The 25,905-nt window shown below is 44.8% G+C and overlaps 1 protein-coding gene across 2 annotated transcripts in view; it reads right to left on the reverse strand.

Moving 5' to 3' along the window:
- LOC147625581 (NAD(P)-binding Rossmann-fold superfamily protein) overlaps nucleotides 1–25,905 on the reverse strand; it is a 71,008-nt gene that overhangs the window by 3,779 nt on the left and 41,324 nt on the right. Inside the window, exons 2-4 of one of the 2 annotated variants that reach the window (XM_086817096.1) lie at nucleotides 22,868–22,980; nucleotides 22,695–22,748; nucleotides 22,239–22,323 (exon numbers count right to left, since the gene is read on the reverse strand). In XM_086817096.1, the coding sequence (XP_086673222.1) occupies nucleotides 22,239–22,323; nucleotides 22,695–22,748; nucleotides 22,868–22,980 (252 nt within the window). The remainder of the gene's footprint in view (nucleotides 1–22,238; nucleotides 22,324–22,694; nucleotides 22,749–22,867; nucleotides 22,981–25,905) is intronic. The other variant, XM_086817097.1, reaches the window with a different exon arrangement.

A 25,905-nucleotide genomic window follows, 5' to 3' on the forward strand; every position in this document is an offset into this window, starting at 1 on the left:
ACTCTCCCCCTCAAGGCATCGTAAGAGGGTGGAGTGTATGCACCACCAAATGCTGCAATTTCAGCCACCATCTCTTTGAAGAATGGTGAGCGGGCAACATTAAAAGACATCCCACAAGAGTAGAATAAGCGTGCTACAGAAGCATCAACCTGTGCCTTTCTTTGTGGATGCCATGCTATGTGAAGAGTGGACTGCCTAGCCTTTACTTTGCATGTGGGGGCGTATCAAATGAGCTTCCACCACTCCCAAGAGACGATGCAGTATGAAAAGAAGTGGCTGGATGGCTAGATGTAGCACTTTCAGGAGTTCCATGAGAAGCTGAATGCTGAGTTGGAGCACTTACTGTATGCTCCTTGCGCCAAGTATTTGGTGGAGAGGGAAGAAGTGAAGCTTCCCGTTCCATTCTTTGTGCATCTGCTCGAGCAATCTTCTCGTATTTACCTATGCCAAACCCTGGCAAGGCAAGCAAATGAGCTTCAACCCGCTTTGGACAGCCACCTCTTTCCAGACCACAATATCGGCAACGAAATCTTCTTGCCCCACCTCTCTTGGAGTCATATTTATTAACAATATCCACCTGCTGCCACCAATAGTCACTCTGGGTGAATTCCTTCTCATTCTCTCTCAAGATGTGGCTGCCTAGATGCCATGAGAGTGACAAAGAAATGGATCATATCTTCATTTGGTGTTTTTTTGGGGCTTGTCCACCACGTGGCATAAACGAAACGTTTCGATCCTGCTAGAAACAGCGGAAACTCACCGTTTCCACCGGATGGAAACGTTTCTTCGTCGGAAACGTGTTTCCAGCATGTGCACTACCCGAAACGGCATTTCACCCCTCCACAATAGGCATTTCCATTGTTTCCCATAGCTATGAATCTAACCCTGATCTAGTGACTCAGTCCATGAAGGACTGAATGATCAAAACGATGAGCTAATGTGCCCTTTTATAGGGCATGAACTTCACTATGGACAGGTCTTGGACAAAGTCCCTTCAGTTGTTGCAAATCACAAGTGGTTATTCCTCATAAATCTGGCCGACAGCCTCCTGACTCTTCCATCAGGTCCTTCTGCCCAAACTAGCAGCATCAGCTCCTAAATCTGGTCCTATTCCGGTTCTTTATCTTGTTGCCCCTTCAGGAAATAGCTTTGAGAATAGCTTGCACATGACATCCCCCTCCGCTAAACTTGATGACGGGATTCCGACTTTTGTTCTTGGATGACTGTCATCATCCCATTGTCTACCGAACCTATCATCCTTTCCTTCCTGGCAACCTTTTTCGCTGAAAACCCATCCCCGTCTCTAAATCCACTCTAACTCGATGAAGATCAGTGCATCTGATCCATCTTGTCCCCTTTCCCTTCATATCCTATCCCTAATGTAACTATTTGGCCCTCCGAGCTCTTTTTGCATGATGGAACTTATGCCCGGACACATGGATAGGCTGATGAACACATGGGAACAGGGTTCATAAAGCTGGCACAAGAAAAAGCACCAGTTTTGGTCAAAAAGCAAGAAAAAGTAATAAGTCAAACTGTGTTGTCCTCGAGCTAAGGGCACCATTGGAAAGAGGACACTGAGCTGGATCAAAAAGCTAAAAGCCGCTTTTTCAAAAAGCAGGTCCAAGGCCAAAGAGCAAGGCCCTGAAGCTACAAAAGCATAAATCAAGAACTTTGGTCATATTTTGCTTATTATTAAAATATTTAAAAGACAAAAGCAAAGCAAAAGCGAAGCATGGCAAAAAGCAAGGACCCCCCTTTAAGTATAAAAGAAGCTTGTACCCTCTTGGTGAAACATAACAAAAACTTGGTGGAGATTAACCTTGTGGAGAGCAAAAGCAACCTTGTTCAGGAGCATCATCATCATCATCAACCTCTCTGCCACCTTACACCAACACCACCGGAGAACTCCGACTCTGCCGTGCCTGCAACACCGTTGCCCGATTCGGCAAGTTCCGTCGTGCGCCACCCTGCAACGCCGCCACTCCGCCTGAGATCGCCGCCCTGTCCGCCTGTTTGTGCCGCCTTGTGTGCCTGCGCTGCCTGCCAGTGCCTGTGTGCACCGCCAACTCCAGTTGCCTCCAATCGCCTGCAACGCCGCCGCCAGAGTGTTGTTTCCACCTTCCGAGCACCGCCATTGTGCTATGCCTGTGCCACCCTTGTAAGAACCTTGTGCTGTTTGGCGCTACCTCCTCCTATCCTGCCAGCAGTCACCATCTGGGTGTTTGCCTTTTCGAGACTCCTACCAGGTTGGGTGCAAAGCTCTTGTGGGTATTTGTGAGCACCACAATTTGATTCAAACCTTGGATATTGGTACTAGCCCGGTGTAGGACTCTTGTGGGTCATCCTCGTGGTGTGCTCAGCATCACAGATCTTATGCCTCCATGCCTACACCAGCTCGACTTCATCATCAACATATTTTGTTTGATATTGTATTCATTTGTTGTATTGGTCCTGGCTTGGGACCCGTGGATTGCTCCCGAAATAAATTCCTAAAAGGGGGTGGGACCTGTTCCCCGCTCAATGTGGTGTTCTGTGTAAAATCCCTATACCCCTCTCTCTTGCCCTTCTCTCTCTATCTATCTCTTGGACTCTGCACGCTCCATTGGGCTTACAGTGGTATCAGAGCAAGGATTTCTCTTGAAGAAATTTTTCTTGGGGTAACAGAGCCATGTCAAGTGCAGAGGGAGATAAAGGGCCTCAAGAAGGAAACAACTATGAGGCCAACACAAAACTTCTAGGAGGGAACCAAGGCCATCAATCTATTTCACATGAGAACGTGGCAATGACATCAGCAAAATACCGAGACTTTCAGATAGTTCGTCCAAGATGAAGAGTTCCTAGCTTGGAGAGCCAAGAAGGAACAAGAAGAAGTTCAGATAGTTCGTCCAAGATGAAGAGTTCCTAGCTTGGAGAGCCAAGAAGGAACAAGATTACAACAAAGCTCAGATGTTTGAAGACTTTATCAAAGACCAAGCCACTGAGGCCGAAGAAGTGGAAGCCGCCAAAGCCTACCTACGAGCCAAAGGGGTTACCATCAGAGAGGAATCCAAAGCTACCCGATCCGTTACCCATGGAGGACATAGAGAAGTTACCCCTAGACCCACTCTATCAGATGCAGGTTCCTCATGCCTGGCAAGAGAGAAGAAGGCAAAGAAGCCTTCAACCGACAAAGTGGCCTTCAAGCCGAGAGAGAAAAGCGTGAAATTTGATACCTTTTATGGAAAGCAAGGCACCCAAAAAGCCTTATCTTTCATCAAACAGTTTGATGCCGCCTTTGGAGGTGAGTACTTCTCCAAAAAGTCCAAACTCCGCATGGTCCGTATGCATTTAAAAGATGCCGCCTTAAATTGGTGGCTAAAAGTGGTGCAAGATGGGACCGAGCCTGTCACAAATAGCGAGAACCCGGTACGACAATAATAATAGACCAACACTTCAAATACCAAACACAAGGCATGATAGCACAGCGGAAGAACCATAAACAATACAATAACACCGCACTGAGCCGAAACGCCCGCCCCCCCCCTAGGAACTTCTTTATAGATAGAGAAGCTTTTACAAGATACCAAGGTGCAGGTGCACACAACACCGGATTTTCCACAAAGCCTAAGCACAAACCTTCCACACGTAAACTATCTCGTGCCAAGATACAAACACAGCACCAAAGTCCATTTGATAAACTGTCTCAAAACACTCCCATAATCAGCTCATAAACTGTCCATAAAACAGGCCGGTACATAGCCCAAAACAGCCCCAAATTTCATGCCATATCAGCCCCAAAACAGAGCCATAAAATCAGCACCAGAAGAGCTCTCAAATCATCCCAAAACAGTCCCGAAACAGTCCCAAAACAGCCCCAAAACAGCCCAGAAAAGATTGGACCAGCCCTGTCAAGCTCCGAGAGAAAGCGACCAGCCATGTGGCTGCCCCGGAAGAAGTCGACCAGCACTATGGGAGGCCTGGAAGAAGACGACCAGCCTAGTAGAAGTCATGGAGCAAGTCGGCGAGGTGAAACAGTCCCAAATATGCTGTACGACCAGCGCAAGAGAGAAGAGAGAGGGTGAACTGTAGTCGGCCGGCAGAGAAAAGCCTCCAAAAGGATGCGCATGGCAAAAAGAGAGAGAGCCAACCCCTTTTAATAAAACCAATAGGCCAAATTTGCCTTGCTTTTTCCCTTTTTCCCGAAATATCAACTTTATGCTTTCCTTGGCTTGTACTCCAAGCTTTGGCCCAAAAATATCAACTTTTATGCTTTTCTTGGCTTGGTGCCCAAGTTTCATCTAGGCACCTTCTTTTGTCTACCTGTCCACGCCCAAAATAATAATATGACTAGTCCTTCCATGTGAAAACACTAACTTACAAATATAATAAGTCACTTTAATGATAAAATCTCATGGTGCTCATATTGTATGGCCATCTTTCAGGCCAAACCATGCCAATAAAGTGCTCTAGCTTTCTTCTGTGGAAAATCCCCGTTCACACCTTGGTTCCACCCAACGTCTGAAACGCTAATCAAGACTGGTGGAGGGACCAAATGGTGACAGAGCCTACATCATGGACCGATTTCAAAACCATGTTCAACAAGAAGTTCCTTCCCGCAAACTTTGAGGCAGATGTGCAGAAGGAATGGGATGAGATAAAGCAAAAGGTCGGCGAGAATGTGTCAACATACCTTAATAATTTTTCAGCCATCTCATTGAAATTTACTTCTTATACGCCCATCCCATCACTAATGGAAATGCATAAGTTCATCAATGTTAAGCTTATGCAAGCAGTTTACATGGCGAGACCTAAAACTTTGGAAGAAGCACAAGACAAAGCCTTGCAAGCTGAAGCCCTACACATGTCTTGGATGGTGGGCAAATCAAAGAACGAGTATCGAGATCCGTCCCAAAAGAAGAGGTTCAAAGGAGGATCTCAAGCAAGGAACGAGCCACAAGAAAAGAAGAACAAGAATGAGAGTAAACCTCCACTATACAGAAAGAAGCTATCCCATAAGCAACTTGAAGATTATGTCAAAGAGGGTAAATGTTACCAATGTGGGAAGAAGAGACATATGGCTGTAAAATGTCCTGATAGACCAAAATCAAGAAGCCAAACCGCCCCAAACGAATGCATTGCCAAAGGAACTTCAACATCAGGATGACACTCCACCAGAGAGAAGACAACTTTTCAAGGCTTGGGGCAAAATGGCAAACCAACCCGTGCTTATCCATTTCAACAGTGGTGCTACCCACCACCACTATCTCCATCCTCGAGTGGTTGAAGCCATGAACCTCCCTCCGGATAGGTTTGGAACTCCTATCTTTGCAGGTGCCGCCTTTGAAGAAATGTCAGCCCGCCGACGTAACTCTTATTTTAGGAAAGCTTCACTTACAGATTAGGGACTATGTGGATCATGAGAACTTTCCTGGAGAGCTACCTCCAAAGAGACCGGAAGATTATCAAATTGACATCATGCCTGGAAGCTCACCTGCTAACAGACCTCCTTATCGTGTGAGTCAAGAACAACAAGAGAAGATTATGAGGAAAGTGAACGAGCTATTGGAAAAGGGTTTGATTAGACCTAGCTCATCACCTTTTTTCTCCCTAGTCATACTGGTTCAGAAAAGGATGGTTCTTGGCGTTATGTGTATTGCTTATAGGGCTCTTAATAAGATCACTATGAAGAACAGGTTTCCCATTTCTAGGATTGATGACATCCTAGATAGATTGGATAGAGCCACTATCTTTAGCAGGATTGACTTGAAGAGTGGTAACCATCAAGTCAGGATTGTTCCAGAGGACATTCACAAGACTGCATTCAGAACTACCTTTGGGCTCTATGAATATTTGGTGATGCCTTTTGGTCTTTTACCAATGCCTCGGCTACTTTCAACCGAATGATGGAAAGAATATTTCGAGCACATAGAAAGTTTGCACCTACTTTCTTTGATGACATTATTGTGCATTCAAAGAATGAAGATGAGCATCAAAAGCACTTGGATATGGTATTCCACGAATTGCGGAAGCACAAATTGTATGTGAATGGCAAGAAGATTGAGTTCTTTTTGTCAGAGATTCACTACTTGGGCCATATAGTATCCAAGGAAGGGATCAAGATGGACCCAGAAAAGGTCAAGGCTATTTTGGAATGGCCAGGTTACCTAGTGTGCATGCAATTCGAAGTTTCCTTGGCTTATGCTCTTACTACAGGAAGTTCATCAAGTGGTTTGCAGTGGTAGCAAGTCCACTACATGATTTGACAAAGAAAGCTGTGGGATTTCGGTCAGCCAAAGCTAAAAAAGAATCCTTTGAAGCATTAAAATTTTATGCTAGCAAAGGACCAATGTTGATTATTCTAGACTTATCAAAGCCTGTTATGGTAGAGTGTGATGCCTCAAGAGATTGCATTGGAGTAGTCTTGAATCAAGAGGGCCATGCCGTGGCCTATGAGAGCCGAAGACTTCAAGAAAAGTTTATTATCAAGACGGATCATCAAAGTCTTAGGTATTTCATATCTCAACCTAAGATATCCGAAAAGCATATAAGATGGACTAGCTACTTGGCCCAATTTCATTTTCAGATTATGTATACCCATGGTAAAGACAACAAAGTAGCAGATGCTTTATCTTGGAGACCCATGACTTATGCAGTTTGTCACGTAGGGTGTAACGCCTGTGACTAATGGCAGACCGGATGGCCAGACGGGGCTTTAGCCTCAACATCTCAGCCGGAGTGCCGAGGACGTGGCCATCCGGGGTTCAGTGGGAGAGGACGCCCATGCGGAGTCATGGGCGGCCAGGCTAGTGTGGACAGCAGGCCACACACTATATAGCCTGGTTGATGAGGGGCAATCCTCATTCTTCCTCTGCGGCTAGGTGGTGAGCCAGAGGCCATCCCCTCCTGTAGTAGCACCCGTAGCGGCGCTACGGAGATCTAACATTGGTATCAGAGCTTGGTGTCCGGATTGCGAGTGGCGTGCGAAGCGGGCCCAGCCGTTTAATGATTGGCTCTCAATCAAAATTGGGGGGATAACCTTATCCCAAAGGTCTTCATCATCTTCTACAGCAAGAAGTTGTGTACACAGAAAAAGTTGGCCATAGCTGGAAGGAAGGGTTTCCTCTATTTTCTCTCTATTCTCCTTTTTCTCTCTCTCTCTCTCCCTTGCACACACCCAAGCTCTCCATTGCAGGTAAGCAATTTCTATGTTTTTTGCTTTGGAGCTTGTCAATTTTGTGTTTAATTCTCTGTGGGAGAAGAGGTCTACTGTGTAATATCCCACTGTGTGTGGGGGGGAGGACGGCCAGCCAGGGGAAAGATGGCTGGAGAATAGTCGATTGTGTTATTGTATTTCAGCCCACTGTGTGTGGGGGGGGGGGAGACGACCAGCGCAGCCGGCGGCCAGCCCTGACGGGCGGCCAGCCAGGTTAGCACCAGCGGTCAGCCCCCATGCGGCCAGCACCGGCGGTCAACCCAGCCGGGTATAGTAGTGCCTTCGATCCGCGTCAGCGGAAGGACGTGGGCTGGGCTCGGACGCGTGGCGCCGCTGTGCAGGATGCCAGGACCGGTTACTCGCACATCTTGTGGCGCGCCCATCTCCAAGCCTGGAGGGGAGGAGCAAAAGACACCACATATATGAGGAAAGATCAGATGCACAAGAACACCAGATGGGGCTAGTACCAGGAACATATGGAATATTTGTATCTCATAGTTGAGTACAACTGTGATATAAGAGGGAGAGAATATAACCCTTTGGCCCTCCGAGCTCTTTTCACATGATGGAACTTATGCCCGGACACATGGACAGGTCGATGAACAGAAGGGAACAGGGTTCATAAAGCTGGCACAAGAAAACACACCAGTTTTGGTTAAAAAGCAAGAAAAAGTAAAAAGTCAAACTATGTTGACCGCGAGCTGAGGGCACCATTGGAAAGAGGACACTGAGCTGGATCAAAAAGCTAAAAGCAGCTTTTCCAAAAAGCACCTCCATGGCCATTTTTTGGCCCTAGAGCTACAAAAGCATAAATCAAGAACTTTGGCCATATTTTGATTATTATTAAAATATTTAAAAGACAAAAGACAAAAGGAAAGCAAAAAGCAAAGCAAAAGTGAAGCATGGTAAAAAGCAGGGACCCCAAAACTTGGTGAGATTAACCTTGTAGAGAGCAAAAAGCATCATCATCATCATGAACCTCTCCGCCGCCACCTTATGCTAGCACGACCAGAGAACTCCGCCTCTGCCTTGCTTGCAGCACCGCCGCCCAGTTGCGCCGACTTCCGCCATGCGCCACCCTGCAGTGCCACCATTCTGCCCAAGATCGTTGCTCTGTCCGCCTAGGTATTCTATGTAAAATCCCTATACCCCTCTCTTCCCCTCCTCTCTCTATCTATAACTCTTGGACACGTGCTTGAATCTGTCACTGCACGCTCCATTGGGCTTACACCTGAACACTTTGTTTGGTCTTCTTTTCCTGAGTATTGAGTTTGGCACTCTCACTCCACCCCTTGGAGGATCATCCACCCTTGAAACCGATGCCTGAAAGCCTTTCCTGGTGTGCCCCAAGTGACACCCAACTCACACGACTACTACTCCCATGAAACACCACCAACCAACCTCCTGGGAACTTCTCCATGTCTTGTGTTCCTTTCCTTGGGACTCGTACCTGTGCACTTTCTTGTACCTTGGACCTGCGCACCTTCATCTTGGACTAAATCAGTGTTTAGCTTTGCTTAGCCTAATGCTTTGATACCAATGTTGCCTGGTCCTCACACCACCAAAAGTTCAAGACACGGGCGATGGTTTCATCCATGCACGATGCACTAAGGGTGGGTGGGACATGGATAACAACAATATGTCATAATCAGCCTGAAGCTCTGATAACAATGTAACATGCAGAAGCTCTAGGAGTCTTCTTTCAGCCCTAAACACCATCTTGGAACATGCTTGATGCAAAACGCATACAGAATATAGAGAGAAGAGAGAGAGATAGCTGAGTATTTGGTATATCTTTAATGTACAAATCTTGGCTACCCCATGGCTGCCTTCAAAAGGTAGAAAAATACCTAATCTAACCCCGATCTAGTGACTCAGTCCATGAAGGACTGAATAATAAAAACGATGAGCTAATGTGCCCTTTTATAGGGCATGAACTTCCCTATGGACTGGCCGACCTGCTGTTGGCCAGGTCTTGGACAAAGTCCCTTCAGTCGCTGCAGTCGACAGGTGGTTATTCCTCATAAATCTGGCCGACAGCCTCCTGACTCTTCCATAAGCTCCTTCTGCCCAAACTAGCAGCATCAGCTCCTAAATCTGGTCCTATTCTGGTTCTTTATCTTGTTGCCCCTTCCGGAAATAGCTCTGAGAATAGCTTGCACATGACAGCCTCTCGCCACGGAGGCCTGGGCATCCGTTTTCATGGAGAAAAGAGGGCCCGTGAATCCCAAGATATGCATAGGATGAGACAAGCTCAACTGCCTCTCCTCTATACATGAAGAATCGTCTAGATACCAAGAGATGTTAAGTGTTAAAGAGCATGATCTTGGTTTTACCAAGATTTTTTGTGAGATCTTTCTCATCACAAAAACGCTCAAGTGCATCAAGGTGCCTCCACAGCCCATCTGCTTAATCGATCATCTACATATAAAGAATAGGTACCACTGTCTGAGCTAGCCAGGCCCCATACCCTCCAATCTCTCAATGAAGTCTGAAATCTCATCAATGTACAGTCCAACCAGTGTAGGTGATAATGAACAGTGTTGTTTGACCCCAATGCTGCTACCCCGCTCCCTGGATAAACCTCCAAGTAACCGTATCCCTCAAGAGAGATGGTTATATACTATACTGATGAAGAGATGGATCTTTTTGTCTGTTCTTTTAACAAGATGTAGAGTCATGGGCATCTTGCACCCAAGAGAAAGGGATCAAATACGCGCTTCGAATAGAGGGTATGAGAAGGAGCTGCATGCTTCAGAGAGGAGAGAGCAAGCTTAGTCAATCAATATACACAAGACTCATACTACCTTGATCAATCTTGTGTTTGTGTGTGTATGTGTGTGTGTGTGTGTGTGTGTGTGTGTGTCTCTGAGAGAACAAGAAAGAAAGATATATCAAGTGTCTACTAAAGACCTGATGGGCCTGTGAGACCAAAGTGATACAATAATGTCCATGGCATATCTCATCATAGAACAGAAAATAAAATAGAAACAAAACAAAACTATCTCACTAGAGTGTTACAAAACTGTCCATGGAAATCTCATCATGGAATTACCAACAACATGAAACATGAGAGGAGCATTAGCCCCCAATAGATGATGGTATACCACTCCAAAATATCAAGCATGGGGCTAATGAGCATGGCCAAAAGGTCTCCCTTAGCTACGTCACGTGGAAAGGTAGCTTGATGGCGATGGAGCATGTCCTACATCTGGAGCTGATGAAGGGATCATGGCCAACGTCTGGGGGCCAAGGGCGTCGGGCACGCTCGAATGCGGAGGCCCAGAGCTGAGCACGTCTTCAGAGCAGGAGAGCTTGTACGGAGACCTATGGAGGAGAGGATCTGCCGATTATGCCACACAGGAGGTTGAGACAGAGGAGCATTACATATGTCACTACCAAGTATACTATGAGATCCGCGGGAGGTTTCACTGTCTGTTCTTTGAGGGATTTGGCCCACTCTCGAGGATCATTGACTTCAAGGACTAGCATTGCCTAGGGCTCTTCATGTTGAAGCTCCGCAGACACGTGGACACTTTCTTGAGAGAGCTCCGCCCTAGCCACCCTGACCCCTCCATGGCCAGCCAACCATCACCAGCTTCTTCCGGACCCAGAAGGAGGACACCCATAGAGTGGAACCCATGGACCCACCTCAGGCTACTCTGGACCCACCTCGCTCGAGAGGACCACCTGTCTCCACTCTGAGGCGGTGGGATGAAACCTGTATCTAACCAATCACGATCCGCATGGCATGGGACATGTGAACACCAAAGTTGCCCGGCTGCTAGATGAATCCATCCTCAGTGAGCATGAGGAAGTGATCTCTCTAGAAGTGCATCTTCCGTGGGATCTCCGAAGGTGTGATCTACGTGCAATGGGTGTAGAGGCTAAGAAGATCTAATCGGATAAACCTGGTTGGTGTCTCCATGAGAGAGCTGGCGAAAAGGGGAGTCCAAATTGTAGTGAAAGCGTGAGGGGGGGTCCATGCGGAGCCCATATCCTGAGAACCAAGTGGAAACTCGAGCATACCATACTCCAGGGTGGCCCTCAACTACTAGTTGTCTCGAGGACTCCAAGGCAAGCCTCGGGTACTTGTGGGCATCCAAGTGGCTGATGCGATGGAGGTATGTGACTGTCTGGAAGAGTGCATCCACTAGCATCAGGGCTGCAGCAGCAAACTCTGACTAGATAATCCGGTGTGGGACTGATGGTTTGGTGCTGATCCCAAGCTACGCGAGCCTCTAAGCCTGCAACTAGAACATGCCAAGTTCGGACCAAAGTTGGAGCATGTGTATTCCTACCTAGTGAAAGTTCCTCATCACACTTCCACCTTCGCTCCAAAGAAGGGTTTGCTGGGAAATCAGAGCTTCATGTGTGTCTATCCGTCTTGTGTGTAAACACTCTTATGTGTATGTGTGTGTGAACCACCTCTTAGAGGGGTCACAATATATATCTAGATATTATGCTGTGATATGACAAAAGATGTGATGTCAACAAGAAAGAGAACATCAATGACCTGGGACCTCTCAACTCACTGCCAATCCTCATCGGGTAAATTTGGCCCCAAAAGGCTGCTCCATACATCAAGGCTGGTGTGACGAGGGTGTCATCTTGGGCTTTTAAAAATGTGCCTGGAAGCACTACCGCTCAAGTAAGCTCAAGCCTGCATATCCCCGTGTCACTCTGGCATGTGCTACGGGAAGCATGGTGAAGTGTGGGCCACTGAGAGCGACACCAAGGTAGACATAGGATGAGACAATCTCCACAAGATCCCCCTCTATATGTGAAGCTCAATCTCGATGTGAAGGGGCGGCAGGTATTGAAGATCATTACCTTCGCCTTACCAAGGTTAACAGAGAGGTTCCACTGAGTGCCAAAAATCATGTAAGGCATCCAACTGTCTCTGAAGGCCCTCGACTGAATCTAAAAGGAGGACAATGTCATCTGCAACTCCTCTATAAGCATGCTTATCCTGAGGCTCTACATCCCTCTCTCTTTGCAAATGAACTGAGCTCCGCCTCTAGCATCAATCCATAGAGTTAGCCAATGTGGAGCCAATCATAGCTGTCTCCGTACAATGTACGACAGCATATCGTACGGACTCATATGGATTTTTTCGAGAGAGAAAAATCTGAATTTTTTTTTCCCAAAAAAAAAAACATTTTGGGGGGTAATGGTCTTGTTTTTGCTTGTCTATGGCTGTTTGAGCTTTCCTCTGTATTATGATGCTTCCCTCCTTTTTAAAATACTCCATATCTCGAAATTGGAAATACCTAAGTTTATAAGTAATTTATTAAAACACACGATGAGGTTCCGGTAGTTCTTCCTCCGCTCTTGCAAATGAGGACGCTCCGATTGCCTTGTCACAGGAGCTTAGAGAGCCCGAGTTTGATGACGAGGGCAACATCCTTAGCGAAGGTGACTTTTGCAAGAGCTCCGATAGACACTCTTCTATGGAGATGATCTGTCATGTGCATGGACATTCTCAGAGCTAATCCAAAAGGGGCAACCAAGAAAAAGATCATTAGAGCTAGGACTTGGAGCACAAGGTGCAAAAGTGGCCAAAGATGGACTTGGAGCAAGGCATGGAAGGTGTTGAAGGATGTCCTGTCAGCTACGTTTGATGCAAGGTAGGACAGTCGGCTGAGACAAGAGCTGTCGGTTGTACTAGAACTGCTGTCGGGTACAAGAACTGTTGTCGGCTGCTTACAAGAGTGGTCGGCTGAACCAGAGGACAAGGCGACTGCAGGCGCTACAGTGTGTACGGACTTGAGACCAATCGGACAGCGTTTAAGGCATTTCATGCATTGTAGATTGGCCGACCAGCAGTCGGCCAATATGCCAAGTATTCAAGAAGGCCTATAAATAGGCAAGGGTGCTCCTCAATGCAATCATTCAACTCCATATGAGTTGGGTCCTTAGGGTCCAAGTTAGGGACAGATTTTGGTGATGTTCGCCTTTTGTATGCAGGCAACCTAGGGCTGTAGAAGGGTACCTTTTTGTACCATATGAAATATACTGAATTTCCAACAATCTGTCTCTATACTCTCCCTTCTATCTGAGTTTTTGCATCAGCATGTTCTAGATGGTGTTTAGGGCTAAAAGAAGACTCCCAAAGCTTCCGCGTGTTACATGATCCTAGCAAGAGCTCTGATTTTGAGAGTGATCACTTCTCCATCTAGATTCTAGACCCAACCCTCTAGCCTCCCCTTTTTGTGCACCACTTTTTGTACTTACTACTACGGCTACATGCGCCTAGAGCACCTCGCATTGATGACATAGGCTTTAGCCTAACATCTATGTATGTTTTCAACTTGGTTTTAATGGAATTTTGGTTTGAGTCATGTGACAACTTGTCTTCTCTTTGAAATTGAAAATACTAAAGTTTGTAAGTATTTTTATATCATATCGTATTTTCCCGTACGGTATCGTACCTAACAACTATGGGGCCAATCATGATCGTCCTATAATCATTAGGATCAAGTGGATCTCCTACTTTGTGGATGGGAGTGATGATGTTAGTGGACCAAGACAGTGGCAATCCTTCACAAAAGGCTCTAACATGTAGGCTAGTAGGGTGCCAGGGTATCATCGGCATGTGAGATGTACTCGATAGTGAGTCTCTCATGATCTTAGGCCTGCCCATTACATAGTCTACGGATGGCCTTGACGAGGACCATGCTCTTTGTGAAGAAGGTCGAGGGGGTGGGGCGGGGATCTAGTGGTTGGGGTAGAGGTGGCCTTGGTGTTGGTACCTCCTGAGTAAGGGAACGAGGTGAGGGCATCCGTGGAGGGCCATCCAGACATCCGGTTATAGATAACAAGACCATGTGCAGCTCCTAGCTCCAAGAAATGTCTCCCATACACCATGACCTCCTCACAGTCCTTTGATGATCTCTATAACCCCGTGTAAGTGATGTCCAACTCCTATAGTCTAATAGGGTCATCCAAATCAAGTAGTGGGACCTCTTGCTTATCGAAGTCCTTGAGTAGGAGGACTTCCCCCAAGTGTGAGAACTCCATAATATCCCCATATAATGGTAAGTACAGTGACTGGCCATGATGTGTGGCATTAAGGCGAGTGGCTCAATGCAAAATAACACAATAATGTGGATGACTCTCTCCTCGATAATCTGTAGCCGCACCCAAGATACCATGCATCATCGACCTTCCGGATGATGCTGAGAATCCACCGGAGGCAAGCTATCGTAAGTACGGTGACTAAAAATCATGTGCGGCGTAAGGGGAGTGGCTCGGTGTAAAATAACACACATCAATGTGGATGACTATCCCCGATAAGCTGTAGCCACACCCATGGTCTACAAGATTGTGGGTAGCCGCCCAACACGTGGACAACTCAAGGATCTTTTCCAAGCAAGCCTTATCAGCGAGCCTCGAAAGATCACTAATATTCATCCTTTAGAGTATAGAATACTAGGGTGAGATTGATTCGCTTGCAGCATCGAACAAAGTCATGCAACTGTGCCCCATCGCATTGCGCACGACCCAGGCCTTCTTTGCAAGGCGGCAACACTCTGACCCTCTGGCTAGCATCTCAAGCTTTCTCGTGACAGTTTGCTTTCCTAGTCTCAAGAAGGAATACCTTCCTCTCCTCCCGGTGATAGGTAGTGTTATTGGGAGTGTGATGAAATCCCCCCCCTCCCCCTTCAGTTCTAGCTCGATTCCATCTCTTCATATCTGCATAGCCTCGCCGGAGTCAATTCCTCATGCCATATCGCTTCCTTGCCTCTGCGGAGCTCCTATTCTATAGAGAGTTGAGTGCTCTGGCTTCCCAGGCCAATGATTCATTTACCGGCACATGGGACACCTTGCTAGATCTTGTCCTCACTGTCAATTCAAGTGGGCGCCTCTAGTGGTCCCCCCCCCCACGCGGTTCCCAATTCAGATCCTCATCAGGAAGGTGGGAGGGATACCGGCCCCCATGCATCAAAGAGGCCCGACCTCGATGGATCCCGATGCAAGAGAGTGGTAGACCGCTCGCCCGAGGTGGAACCACCCGTCGTTTCGAAGGTTTCGTTTCATCTGTTTTGGACGAAACGCAAAGGTTTCGAGATGACACTTCTTATACACATACCAAATTTAACATAGCCAACAACAGAAATATGAAGATGCATTTTTTGGGACTAGTGGGTATGAAATTCATGATTTTGGGAGTAGGTTTTTTGGTATTTTCGAAATTTGGGCAAGAAAAAGAGAGAAAGAGAGGAAAGAAACAAGTTGGAAGGGAAGAGGGAGGTGAGAAGAAAAGGGAAGGAGGTGAGAAGAAAAGGAGAGAAAGTTGGAAGACAAGAAAAGGAGGAGGAAAGAAACAAGTTGGAAGGAAAGAGGGAGGTGAGAAGAAAAGGAGAGAAAGTTGAAAGACAAGAAAAGGAGAAAGAGGAGGAGGGAAGAGGAGAGGTGGACCGTGGAGGAGAAGACAAAAAAAAGGAAAAGGGAAGAGGAAGAGGAGGCGTGGAGGAGAAGAAGTGAAGGAACGAAAAGGAGGAGTGGACGAGGAGAAGAGGCGGAACAACAGGTTGCAGCCGAGAAGAAGTGTCAGATGCGTGAAGTGGCAAATGGACAGGAAACAAGGACGGAAACGACAACAAAAATCACATTTGCAAAAAAAAACCCTCACGCCCGTTTTTTTGACCTCACCTTACATTTGGGCGAAACACCGTTTCGATGGGCAGGTTTCGTTTTGTTTCGAAACGTTTCGTGCCAGAAATGTTTCATGCCGTTTTGATAGGGAAAAACGGGTTTTTATGTTACTATGAACCACCGTCAAACTTCCAAAGCAGAGCGGTGCCATCAAGCACGCTAGTATAGCAAGCCACAAGAGGATACAGTTTTGTCAAAGAACCGTTACGAGCACTTAACTCGGAAACCTCCAGACAATGATGGCACCCTCCCCACAGTGCCCTTGAGGAACCCATCCATCGACAATCCCCCCCTTTCAGGAGAGCATTGCCTCATCATCATCACATTCTCGGCATCCACCCTTCAGAGCCTTCCACGGGCCCAACCTCGCACCCCCTCCCTCACAGCCTACAAGCGAACCCTTCTTCCTCCGGCCTTCCCAGCCACCCCCCCCCCCCCCCCCCCCCCGAGACTCACCATAGCACTCCCATTGCCCACCAGCCACGCTTGACTCAGAGAGGAGGTAGCAAGCTAGTCTGGTTCACGCTTGATCCTCTGTTTCATAAAGCCAATAGCGATGGACCATCGTTGCTACAACCACTTACACTACAGCTTCTTCAGATGCCTCACCGTCGAAGGAGCCGGTATTTTTGAGGAGATGGTGGCTCCTATTCATATATGTGTGGTTCTATATCACTCCAGGCCTTCCACCCCTAAGAGTGGCACAATCTTCTCCTTCCCCCTGAAGGCAGCACCGTGCATTTGGACTATTTACTAGTTTTGGCCCACCACGCACTTGGGCAGGCACCCTTTCATAAAAAGAATGTGTGGGCACCTTCCCCACTTATGGGAGATGTGTGGCCATAAGTGAGGTGGCCCAATGGCCACCTCATAGTTGTCAGGTACAAAAAGTTTGATTCGGTACGGTACGTTCAAATACGGTCTCAGAACGCACCGCTAAATTTTGAAAATAAAAATACGGTGAAGGTACGGTCCATTTAAAAATACTATAAAATATAAATATAGATGCAAAACTTAGAGAAGTTACAACTTACAACTTACCCAATACATAGAAATTTAGAAGGAAAGGGAGAGTGAGGAAGAGGCTTGAGGAAGAGGGAGAGAGAGGGAGAGGGAGGGAGAGGCTTGAGGAAGAGGGAGAGGCTTGAAAGTTGAGGAAGAGGGAAAAAATTGAGAGAGCCTAGAGGGAAGAGAGGCTTGAGCCTTGAAGGAGAGCTCAAGGGAGACGATAGACTTGAGCAATGAGCACTTGTGAGGGGAGGGTTGAGCAATGAGCACTTGTGAGGATGGGGTTGGGAGAGGGATAATAGAATGAGGCTCAAGCAACGGCAAGCAAAGGCTAAAGCCTAAAACAGTCCCAAAAAATGCCCAAGAAACGGCACCCAAAACGGTCAACAAACAGCAAAAAAACAATTAAAACGGCCAACCAAAAAAAAAAGGGGCCAAAAAAACATTCGAATCCTAGTAGAGACCGTACCACCACCGTATGGAACTGTACCGTACGTATCGACCATACTGAATCGTACCTCCTGGGCGGTGCGCAAACCGGGTGCCACTATGGGCCACCTTCGAAGGTATGAAGCCTCACGACTCCTCTCCCCCACACTAGGATGTGCATCTACTACAGAGGAAAAGAAGCTTTCATTTTCTGCATAATCCGCCCGTACATGCTCTTTATGCTGCCTGTACACTTATGCTTATCATTATAACTGTCCCACGTACTTTTCGAACAACAGTACGTGCTGTACTACCAGTCCATAAAGTTCATGGTGTACTTACTATTATCTCTACAGCCGGTGCATCTGCATGACACCCATACACCTGCAGAAACTTTTGTACAACTTGTACCTGCAGCCCATACACTTGCAAATGCTGTCCGTAAACCTGTAAATGCTATCCATAAATGGATAGAGGGAGAAAGAGTTGTGCAAGACTATTGGTTGTGCCCATTTACTCTTGCCCGGTCACTTGGTACCCATGAAGAGGTGGTGCACACAAGGGAGAGATGACATCAACAATTGAAGACTTGTTTGGACACTCCTGTTCCACATCCGCTTCCTTGGTTAAGTTGGTCTTCTACTCCTCAACCAAGCACATGCATGCTTGCGTATGGATGCCTATGGAGAGTAGTTGCGCCTAGCAAGGTACTAGGGGTTGGGGAATGAGTGGCTGCTCCTTGGAGTTAGCATATGTGACAAACAGTTTTTGAATTTCAGATTTGGCAACAACAAACATCTATGTTTGGTAATTGTATTCATTGCATATTTTGTCATTGGAAATATGGCATTTTGATGTCCGTAAAGCTGAGAGAGAGAGAGAGAGAGAGAGAGAGGATTAGAGAGTGAGAAGGTTAGAGAGTTAGAGAAAGAGTGTGAGAAGGTAAAGACAGTGAGTGAGATAAAAACATTGAGTGTTAGAGAGAGAGAGAGGGTTAGAAAGAGAATTAGAAAAAGGTAAAGAGAGTTAGAGAGGCTAAAAAGAGAATTAAAGAGATAGAGTGAGAGAAATGTAAAGAGAGTTAGAGAGAGAGTGTGTATGTTAGAGAAAGAAAGAGAGATATAGAGAGACAAAGAGAGTGTTAGAGAGGGTTAGAAAAAGATAAAGAGAGAGAGAGAGAGAGAGAGAGAGAGAGAGTTGGTGGCAAGTTTGAGAGAAATAGAGAGAATCAAAGAGAGTAAGAGAGATGAGAGAGTTAAAGAGAGAGAGAGTGTGTGTGTGAGTTAGAGAAAGATAAAGAGAGTAAGTTATATAAAGAGAGAGAGTTAGAGAAAGGCAAAGAGAGTTAGAGAAAGGCAAAGAGAGTTAGATAGAGTTCTATATCTTACATGGCAGCTCCCAACTACCCCACACGACAACTCTTAGGCTTTCTTCTCTTCTTCTATACTATACTACTATACTCTTTTATACCATACTATATGTACTCCTTGTTAATACAAAATCATCAAGCGGGTTTCGGCCCTTTCCTACCCCTATGCAAGTATCATTTAATTTTCAGCATTGCTATCTTGTATTGTGTTGTGTCATTTCATCATTGTTTATTAGTATTAATAGTTTAAGTGTGTGGCAAGATTGTGCTCAACCCCGTCTGGGGGTCTTTCATCTTTCACCCCTAGTCAAGACAAAAGATGAGACCTTTGCCACAAATGAATTTGTCAGGGATTTGGATGATGCCTTTATTGAGGTGCTACAAGGTCACAAGACAAGCAAAAGAGGACTGTCAACAAGCATAGAAGGCAACTTGACCTTAAAGAAGGTGATTGGGTCTTGCTCAAGTTTGAACAAGCAAGATAAAGGAAAAGAGCAAGAAAGGAATAGGCTTCCCTAAAGCTTGCCAACAGGTATTATGGGCCTTTCCATGTTATCAAGAAGATCAATGGGGTCTCTTTTATGCTAAGGTTACCAAATCATTAAAAAATCCACAATGATTTTCATGTGAGCCTATTGAAGAGAGATGTGGGACTGGAACCACTGGACCCGGTTATGGATGATTCGCTAGAAGTGGATGATTGGAAGGGATTCTTTATCCGGAACAAATTGTGTTCCACAAGGAAAAGAAGGCCAAGTGCAAAGACTATCCGGCCATGGATGCTAAGTGGAAGGATAATGACTAATTTAAATAGTATTTTGAACTCCTTAAGGCATACTTATGAGCTTGTCAGTTGAGGTCAATTGTATAGAAGCCAAAGAGGATGTCACAACCATGACATTTTCCATTATTTTTCTTGTGGTTTATATGATGGTTTTATACCATGGGACGGGTGGATTTGTGTTGGGCGATTTATGGTTTCATACATGTGACCCAAACTTGGATTGTATTTGGTTAAATTATGGTTTTATACCTTGGACCCAAGGATATATCTGTTTGGGCTATATGATAGTATTTGTACCCGAGGCCAAAGGCTAAGTACAAGCAATGAGAACAGGAGATTGTTTGATAAAATGTATAAAATGTGTGTTGCATGTGCATGTGTGTGTGTGTGTGTGTGTGTGTGTGCGCACGCAGCACATTTAATGAATGTTGTTTAGACCATGCCCGCTGGATATGTGAGAATGTGCCTAAGGAGCTGGAGACGCCCAGAGCTATGCAACCTCACGGATGTGGTGTGAAATTGTCTATGTTTAAAGGCTTTTGGCTTAGTTTTGCAAGCGAATGCTTTAAATGTCAAAGTTTATGTGTAAACATTTATTAAAGTGCATGGTGGGCAGTTTATTCTAAAAGCCACCCAATACATGAATGAATGTAGGGGAGCCTTAGTGTAAATTTTTTTAATGTGCTTGAAGTATTGCTAATAATATGTGCCCAGGCTAAGATTAGCGAAAGTGGTGAGCCTTCTTTTACTCTCGGGCTGCTGGCTGCTGTCCGTACACAGCCGACATGCTCGTACAGCCTGCACAGCACTTCCGTACAGCCTGCACTCTGCCTAACTATTCCGTACAGTTTCTGTACAGCACCGTATCTATTCCATACCAAGCTGGACCGCACTTGAAGTTCTCAGATTTGAGCCCGTGCATTCACCGGAGATCCCGTGCTTCGTCAGGCTTCCCAGTTCTGCATCCTGTCATGGGAATAGACACCGACACTGAAGAATTTGTATCAAGAAGGTTCCCCACAACCCGAGACTCAACGCCACACGACCGGCAAGATTAGTAAGCGTATTCCATTGCTTTAGATAGGACCCCTAGGATTGAAACCATTTGTATAGTTCAATGTGGGGAGGCTGTGGACCCCACTGTGACAAGGCACTTGACCTAGGGTAAGAGGGAATACCGGTAGCCTTGGGGTGTGGTGTTTGGAGATATACCGTCATAAGGCCAGATGAATCTGAACTTATGAATAATTTTAAAAGAAAGAAGAGAATACACATCCAAGAAAAAATAAATATAATAATAGTAATAATAACTTGCAAAAATAGACAAATACATAACTAAATCACACATGCCCGCATACACAAACAAATTCTTTATTGAACCACAACAAAAGAATTCCTAACAAACAAGCTAAATAAATTTTTTATAACTAATTAGCAAAAACAAACTTTAAATGACTAATTCGCTAAAACAAAACAAGTAAAGATAAGAGTACCAAAAGTGCGAACTTTACCTCAAAGATTGTTCAATTATGAATTATAAGATCATCAACTTCATCATGCATAGCATGGACTAGGTGCTACGACATCCCTACTCACGTCATCAGCGCCCCAGAGAGTAGGTGCAGGTTTACATATATATATAAATTTGTCCCAACCAAGAGGACACAATTTTTATACAGAGACCAACGAGCTGAGTTTCTATCACTTCTCAGGAGGTGAAGGGCAGACTCGGCCATAATGAAGGCTAGCACTTACAACTAGACTAGCAAAAATCACTTCCCTATTAAAGCAATGATTAAGCAAGACTAGAAGCAATGATAAATAACAACTAAGAGCTAAAATGATCTAAACAGAAAATGGGCTTTTAAGCTCCCCATTTTTGTAAAACTTATTACTTATAATCTTAAGCATTCCAAAAGCAGAAATCTCAAAGATATATCTACTTCGATTCAAAAAGCAACGAACTTTGCTTAAAACCTTTTTAAAGCAATAATCCTTTTGCACAAGCAAATTGATGAGTTGGCAAACTTGAGTAATAAAAGCAAACTTGTTTGAACAAATACGAGAGAATCTGAATAACTAAGAAGAGACAACACCATATTTAGTTATTTTAGAAATATTAGAAGTGAAGTGAGGCATTCTTATGATATTTAAGTTGGAATACTCGGGTTGTAAACGTTTATCATATATATCTACATCTAAACCAACACAAGATTGAGAAATCTTAAGGTCCAAAAAAGAACAATGATCATTATTTGCAATGCAGTTAAGTTCACAAAACTCTTTGGGATAAATTCCTCCACCTAGAGAGGTAGGTTTGAAATACATAAAGTCTTGGAAATCAGAAATATTGGGAACAAAAAGATTATCAACAAAACATCTCACTTCACAAAGATTGTGGAGAAAGACAGGACACGTATCAACAAACTAGGCGTTCCATAAATTCAAATTCATTTGGCCCATTTGGAACCCAATGTGGTGTCAATGATTCATGCGGTCCATTTTGTCCATTTTGTTTTTGCGCATATGTGAATGGTTATTTTATGCTGTTGTTATTTATTGGTTATCAAGTGTGCAGAGAGTTGGACATCTGGAGAAAATGCATTATGCATGGGCCAGAAAACGGATAAGTACATAGATACAGTATGGATAAGTACATAGATACCATATGGATAAGTGCATAGCTACCATATCGATAAGCATATACAGTTTCTTCAGGTTGAAGACCTTTGAGTTGCACGTAATGAAAATCTTTCCACAGCATTGGCATTCAAAATACTCTTTTGAAGTACCTGTGTTCTCTGGTGTGTTATCACCATCCCAACGTTTAGATGGGAAAGCAGTTGTCCCTGTGCAGCAAATCACATGGGTGACTCCCTGTTTTCAAGCAAATACTCTTTAGACATTGAGTTAGTGAACAGAAATATGATGGATATATGGACAAAAACAAGTGGCATGTGCGTGTATGAACAATAGATGCATACATGTAATACACCAGGGTTATTGTTTCGATATCAACAGCTAAGGTGTATTCCTTGTTGCTATTCTGTATGTAGTGACACAAGGGCTGTAGTCCCATCAGTGCGGCCCCATCCTGGCCACCCATCAGGGATAGTGGACAAGTAATCTTGCCCGTCCACAGACTGCCCACAGACGGCTGCCCACAGACGGGGATTGTTTTGTCCCAGCCTTGATGTATGTAGACAGAAAAAGCATCACATGCACCTTTGAGTCCACACAAAACTTACCTCAAAAGAACACGCATCGAGTTTCTCCATATTTCGTGTGTCACCCACATAGACCTAAGAATGTGTAGGGACAAACTTGGATGTTACGTGTCCCTCATTATCAAGCTCAATGGTGTCCCTTGGACAAGAAAAGAACAACTTAGAACCTAGTACTGAAGTGCTTAGTTACACACTTGTATCTTGTCCATGTTTTCTTCACCGAAGATGGTAGAGGCCTTCTTTGCATCTCGCAGAATTGCACAAATTTTATAGCCTCTATCCATCAATGCTGCTACTACAAGCTGCCCTGAACAGAAAGACACATGCATTAGAGTGCTTAAACCAGGTTATGAAAGCTGGTTTAGGTATATTATCACCTCTTATTCTAATTCAATGATACCCGCTTTTAAAATCTCTCTTACAAAAAACAGTTGCTCCACCTAAAGCATCTAACAAATCACCAATATGTAGCACCAAATTTCAGTGTTAAACAGTAAAGTCCAATATGAAGCAGACTTAGATTCAAGTGTATATCTTCTGAAAATATCCTAAGCCCAACCAACCATTCTAGGAATCATAATCACAAGTGAAGTAGTTTGTGCTTTTTGAGATGCATACATAACTGCAAGGAAAGTGCATAATCCCCTAAAAAAAGCCTTCCACCTTGGCATCCTCATGGACAGGATCTACACCGATTTGTGCTTCATCAGTTTAAGAACTTTTCTTGTCATTTTCCCTTGCAAGAATTTGTATTGTAAACCTTGTAAGTGGCCAAGATGTACCAAATGTGAATCGATCATTTGAGTACGATGAGAGCGTGATTGTGCTCTCAAGGCTCACCTTGTTAGAGTGAGAGATGTAAAACTTCCGCCAAAACGGTAGCATTCCTACATGTGGTCGAAAAAGTAGCCTAATCCAACAAAAATTTGGACAGCACCAGTGGCTCCAAACTAGGCCATCTTGACCGAGTGTATCTGAGGTGTAGGGTCTTGGAGATGGTGGATTTTAGGACTGCATCCCCAAGGGGAGGTCATGGGTATGCATTTGTTAGCGTGGCAAGGGTTCTCATGAGTCACAATTAAGGAAAGGCAAGGGTCCTCCACATGTGTTTAAAGGTTGAATGTTCGAAGGAAAATTGGTTGATGGCAGTGTGGAAGGTGAAAGTAAAGGTGAAAAGGGTACATTCTGAATGATGCAATGCATATGATGTCATAAAGCCACATGGACTAAGTGAGATTTATGAAGTTGATTGAGAGATTCTAGGGAGTGATTGAGGAGAGATCAGTGGATCTTGATGACATCATTTGAAGCTATGAGTGCTTGTTTGGGAGTGTGATCAATGAAAGATAATGAATTTTCTTGGAGTCCATTACCTAAACTAACATTTATAATTAATTGTTAATTACCATCGTTATTATCAAACCATGGTGATAATCATTTGGTATAATCCACCCTAGCTTTGCATATTTCAAGTTCTTGCTGCCAATCTCTCTAGAGAAGCCTGTTGGTATGGTACTCGGACCTCGCCATTCATTGACTCATACAATGCCATGACCTCCCAAATCTTCTGTGATAGAAAATGAAGCTCCTGGAGGAGCTTGAAGACTTGGGCCCTATGTACTCAATCAAAGGAGAAAAAAGAGGGAAAGTAAAAGGCTGCAGAGGCCAAATTTGGGTGCAAATCATAGCGAATTGGGAGCTAAAGTGGAACACGTGGAGCTGCAATCAAGAGCAACTAAGGCACAGAAGTTTTTAAAAGGCTTAATTCATACACAAAAGGTTCTCCAGAAAAAAAGAAGGGCAAAATTTTATTTCTCAAAATTGATCATAGCATGTTTTTCTAAGAGGTTTTGTCCTAGAAACATTTCAGGGGTTTCATTTCAACTGTCACACGCATTTGCTGGCATACGCATGTGCCATGACAATGAGGACAGTTGTACACAATAGTTAGTGTATGCACGTGTGAAATTAGAGGTAACATTAAAATAAAATCAAGAGTACGTCAGCATGGAGTAGAAATGTGCAGGTTTGGGGCAATTTTGGACTAGTTTTGGGCAGCCGAAGCATGGAGTAGAAATGTGCGGGTTTGGGGCAATTTTGGGCAGCCTAAACATGTGTAAACCAGCCTACAAGGCGCCAAGGTTTGGGCACCACCCAGTTTGAACAAGATTAGTGACTTTTATGACATTAATTTTAGTTGGCCAACTCTAAATATTTGGACAAGAATTTTTCCTGAAAATAGGACCCCTAAATCCTCACTCTACATATCTTTTACAATCTTTTGGAGAAGCGAAGAGAGAAAGAGAAAATCAAGTCAAGATCAATAGCAAATTAAGCCCGAACAACATTAACACAAATTAATCAAGAATTGGCTTCATATTGTATTCGGAGAGGAAGTTCCATTTTCGGCGGATCATCTCAATAATCACCTTTTGCATAATATACAGCAGATTAGGTTGAGAGAAACAAGACTTCTTCCCCCGTCGTTCTATTTTCCTCTCTTCATATTTTCAGCTTTGTGCATTAAGGTGTTTTGAAGAAGTCATGGCCACCCCATGTATACATACCTATATAGAAACACAGCCAGCCCCTTCTCCACACAATTCGTCAGCCATCATTTTGAGTTTACTCCTTAGCTTTCACTAGTATGCAGCCTCCGTCTTAGCAGTTCCAGATCAGCCATCAAAGCTCCCTTCACAGAAGCACATGGGTGTGGGGCTTTGCCATCTTTTGTATCACTTTAGTAATACATTGTTCTTATCTATCTCTATTATTGTGCAATTTGAGTTTTTTAGTTTTGTTCTATGAAAGATCCTACATCTTGTGAGTGTTCTTTTGTATACAACGCACATTGTATCCTCTTACACATGGGTTTCTCTCAAAGGTATTAATGGAGATTTCTCTGGAAATGACAGAGCCATGATTCAATGTACAAAAGAGACATTTGATTCATGGCAAAGGAAGAGAAGCAAGGAACATGAAAATCTTTGCCGGTCCGCACACCACTAGCACGGCTAGCCCGACCAGACGCACAAACCACAAGCAAGGTGTCAAAACCCCAAAGGATCTCCTCGTAGAACGCTCCCGGTTCGAAACTCGAAACCTGCAAACAAACCAAACAAACAAGAGGGGGGTGCAGGCCTGACTCACCTCCCAACCATGACGGCCGTGGGCAAGCCCACAGTCTTGGCTATCCCCACCGAGCCACGAGCTGAGCTAACTAGGTTGACGT

Source organism: Cibotium barometz, chromosome 23 (assembly GCF_041138505.1).
Source record: "Cibotium barometz isolate CiBa-2024 chromosome 23, ASM4113850v1, whole genome shotgun sequence".
Classification (NCBI taxonomy): Eukaryota; Viridiplantae; Streptophyta; class Polypodiopsida; order Cyatheales; family Cibotiaceae; genus Cibotium; species Cibotium barometz.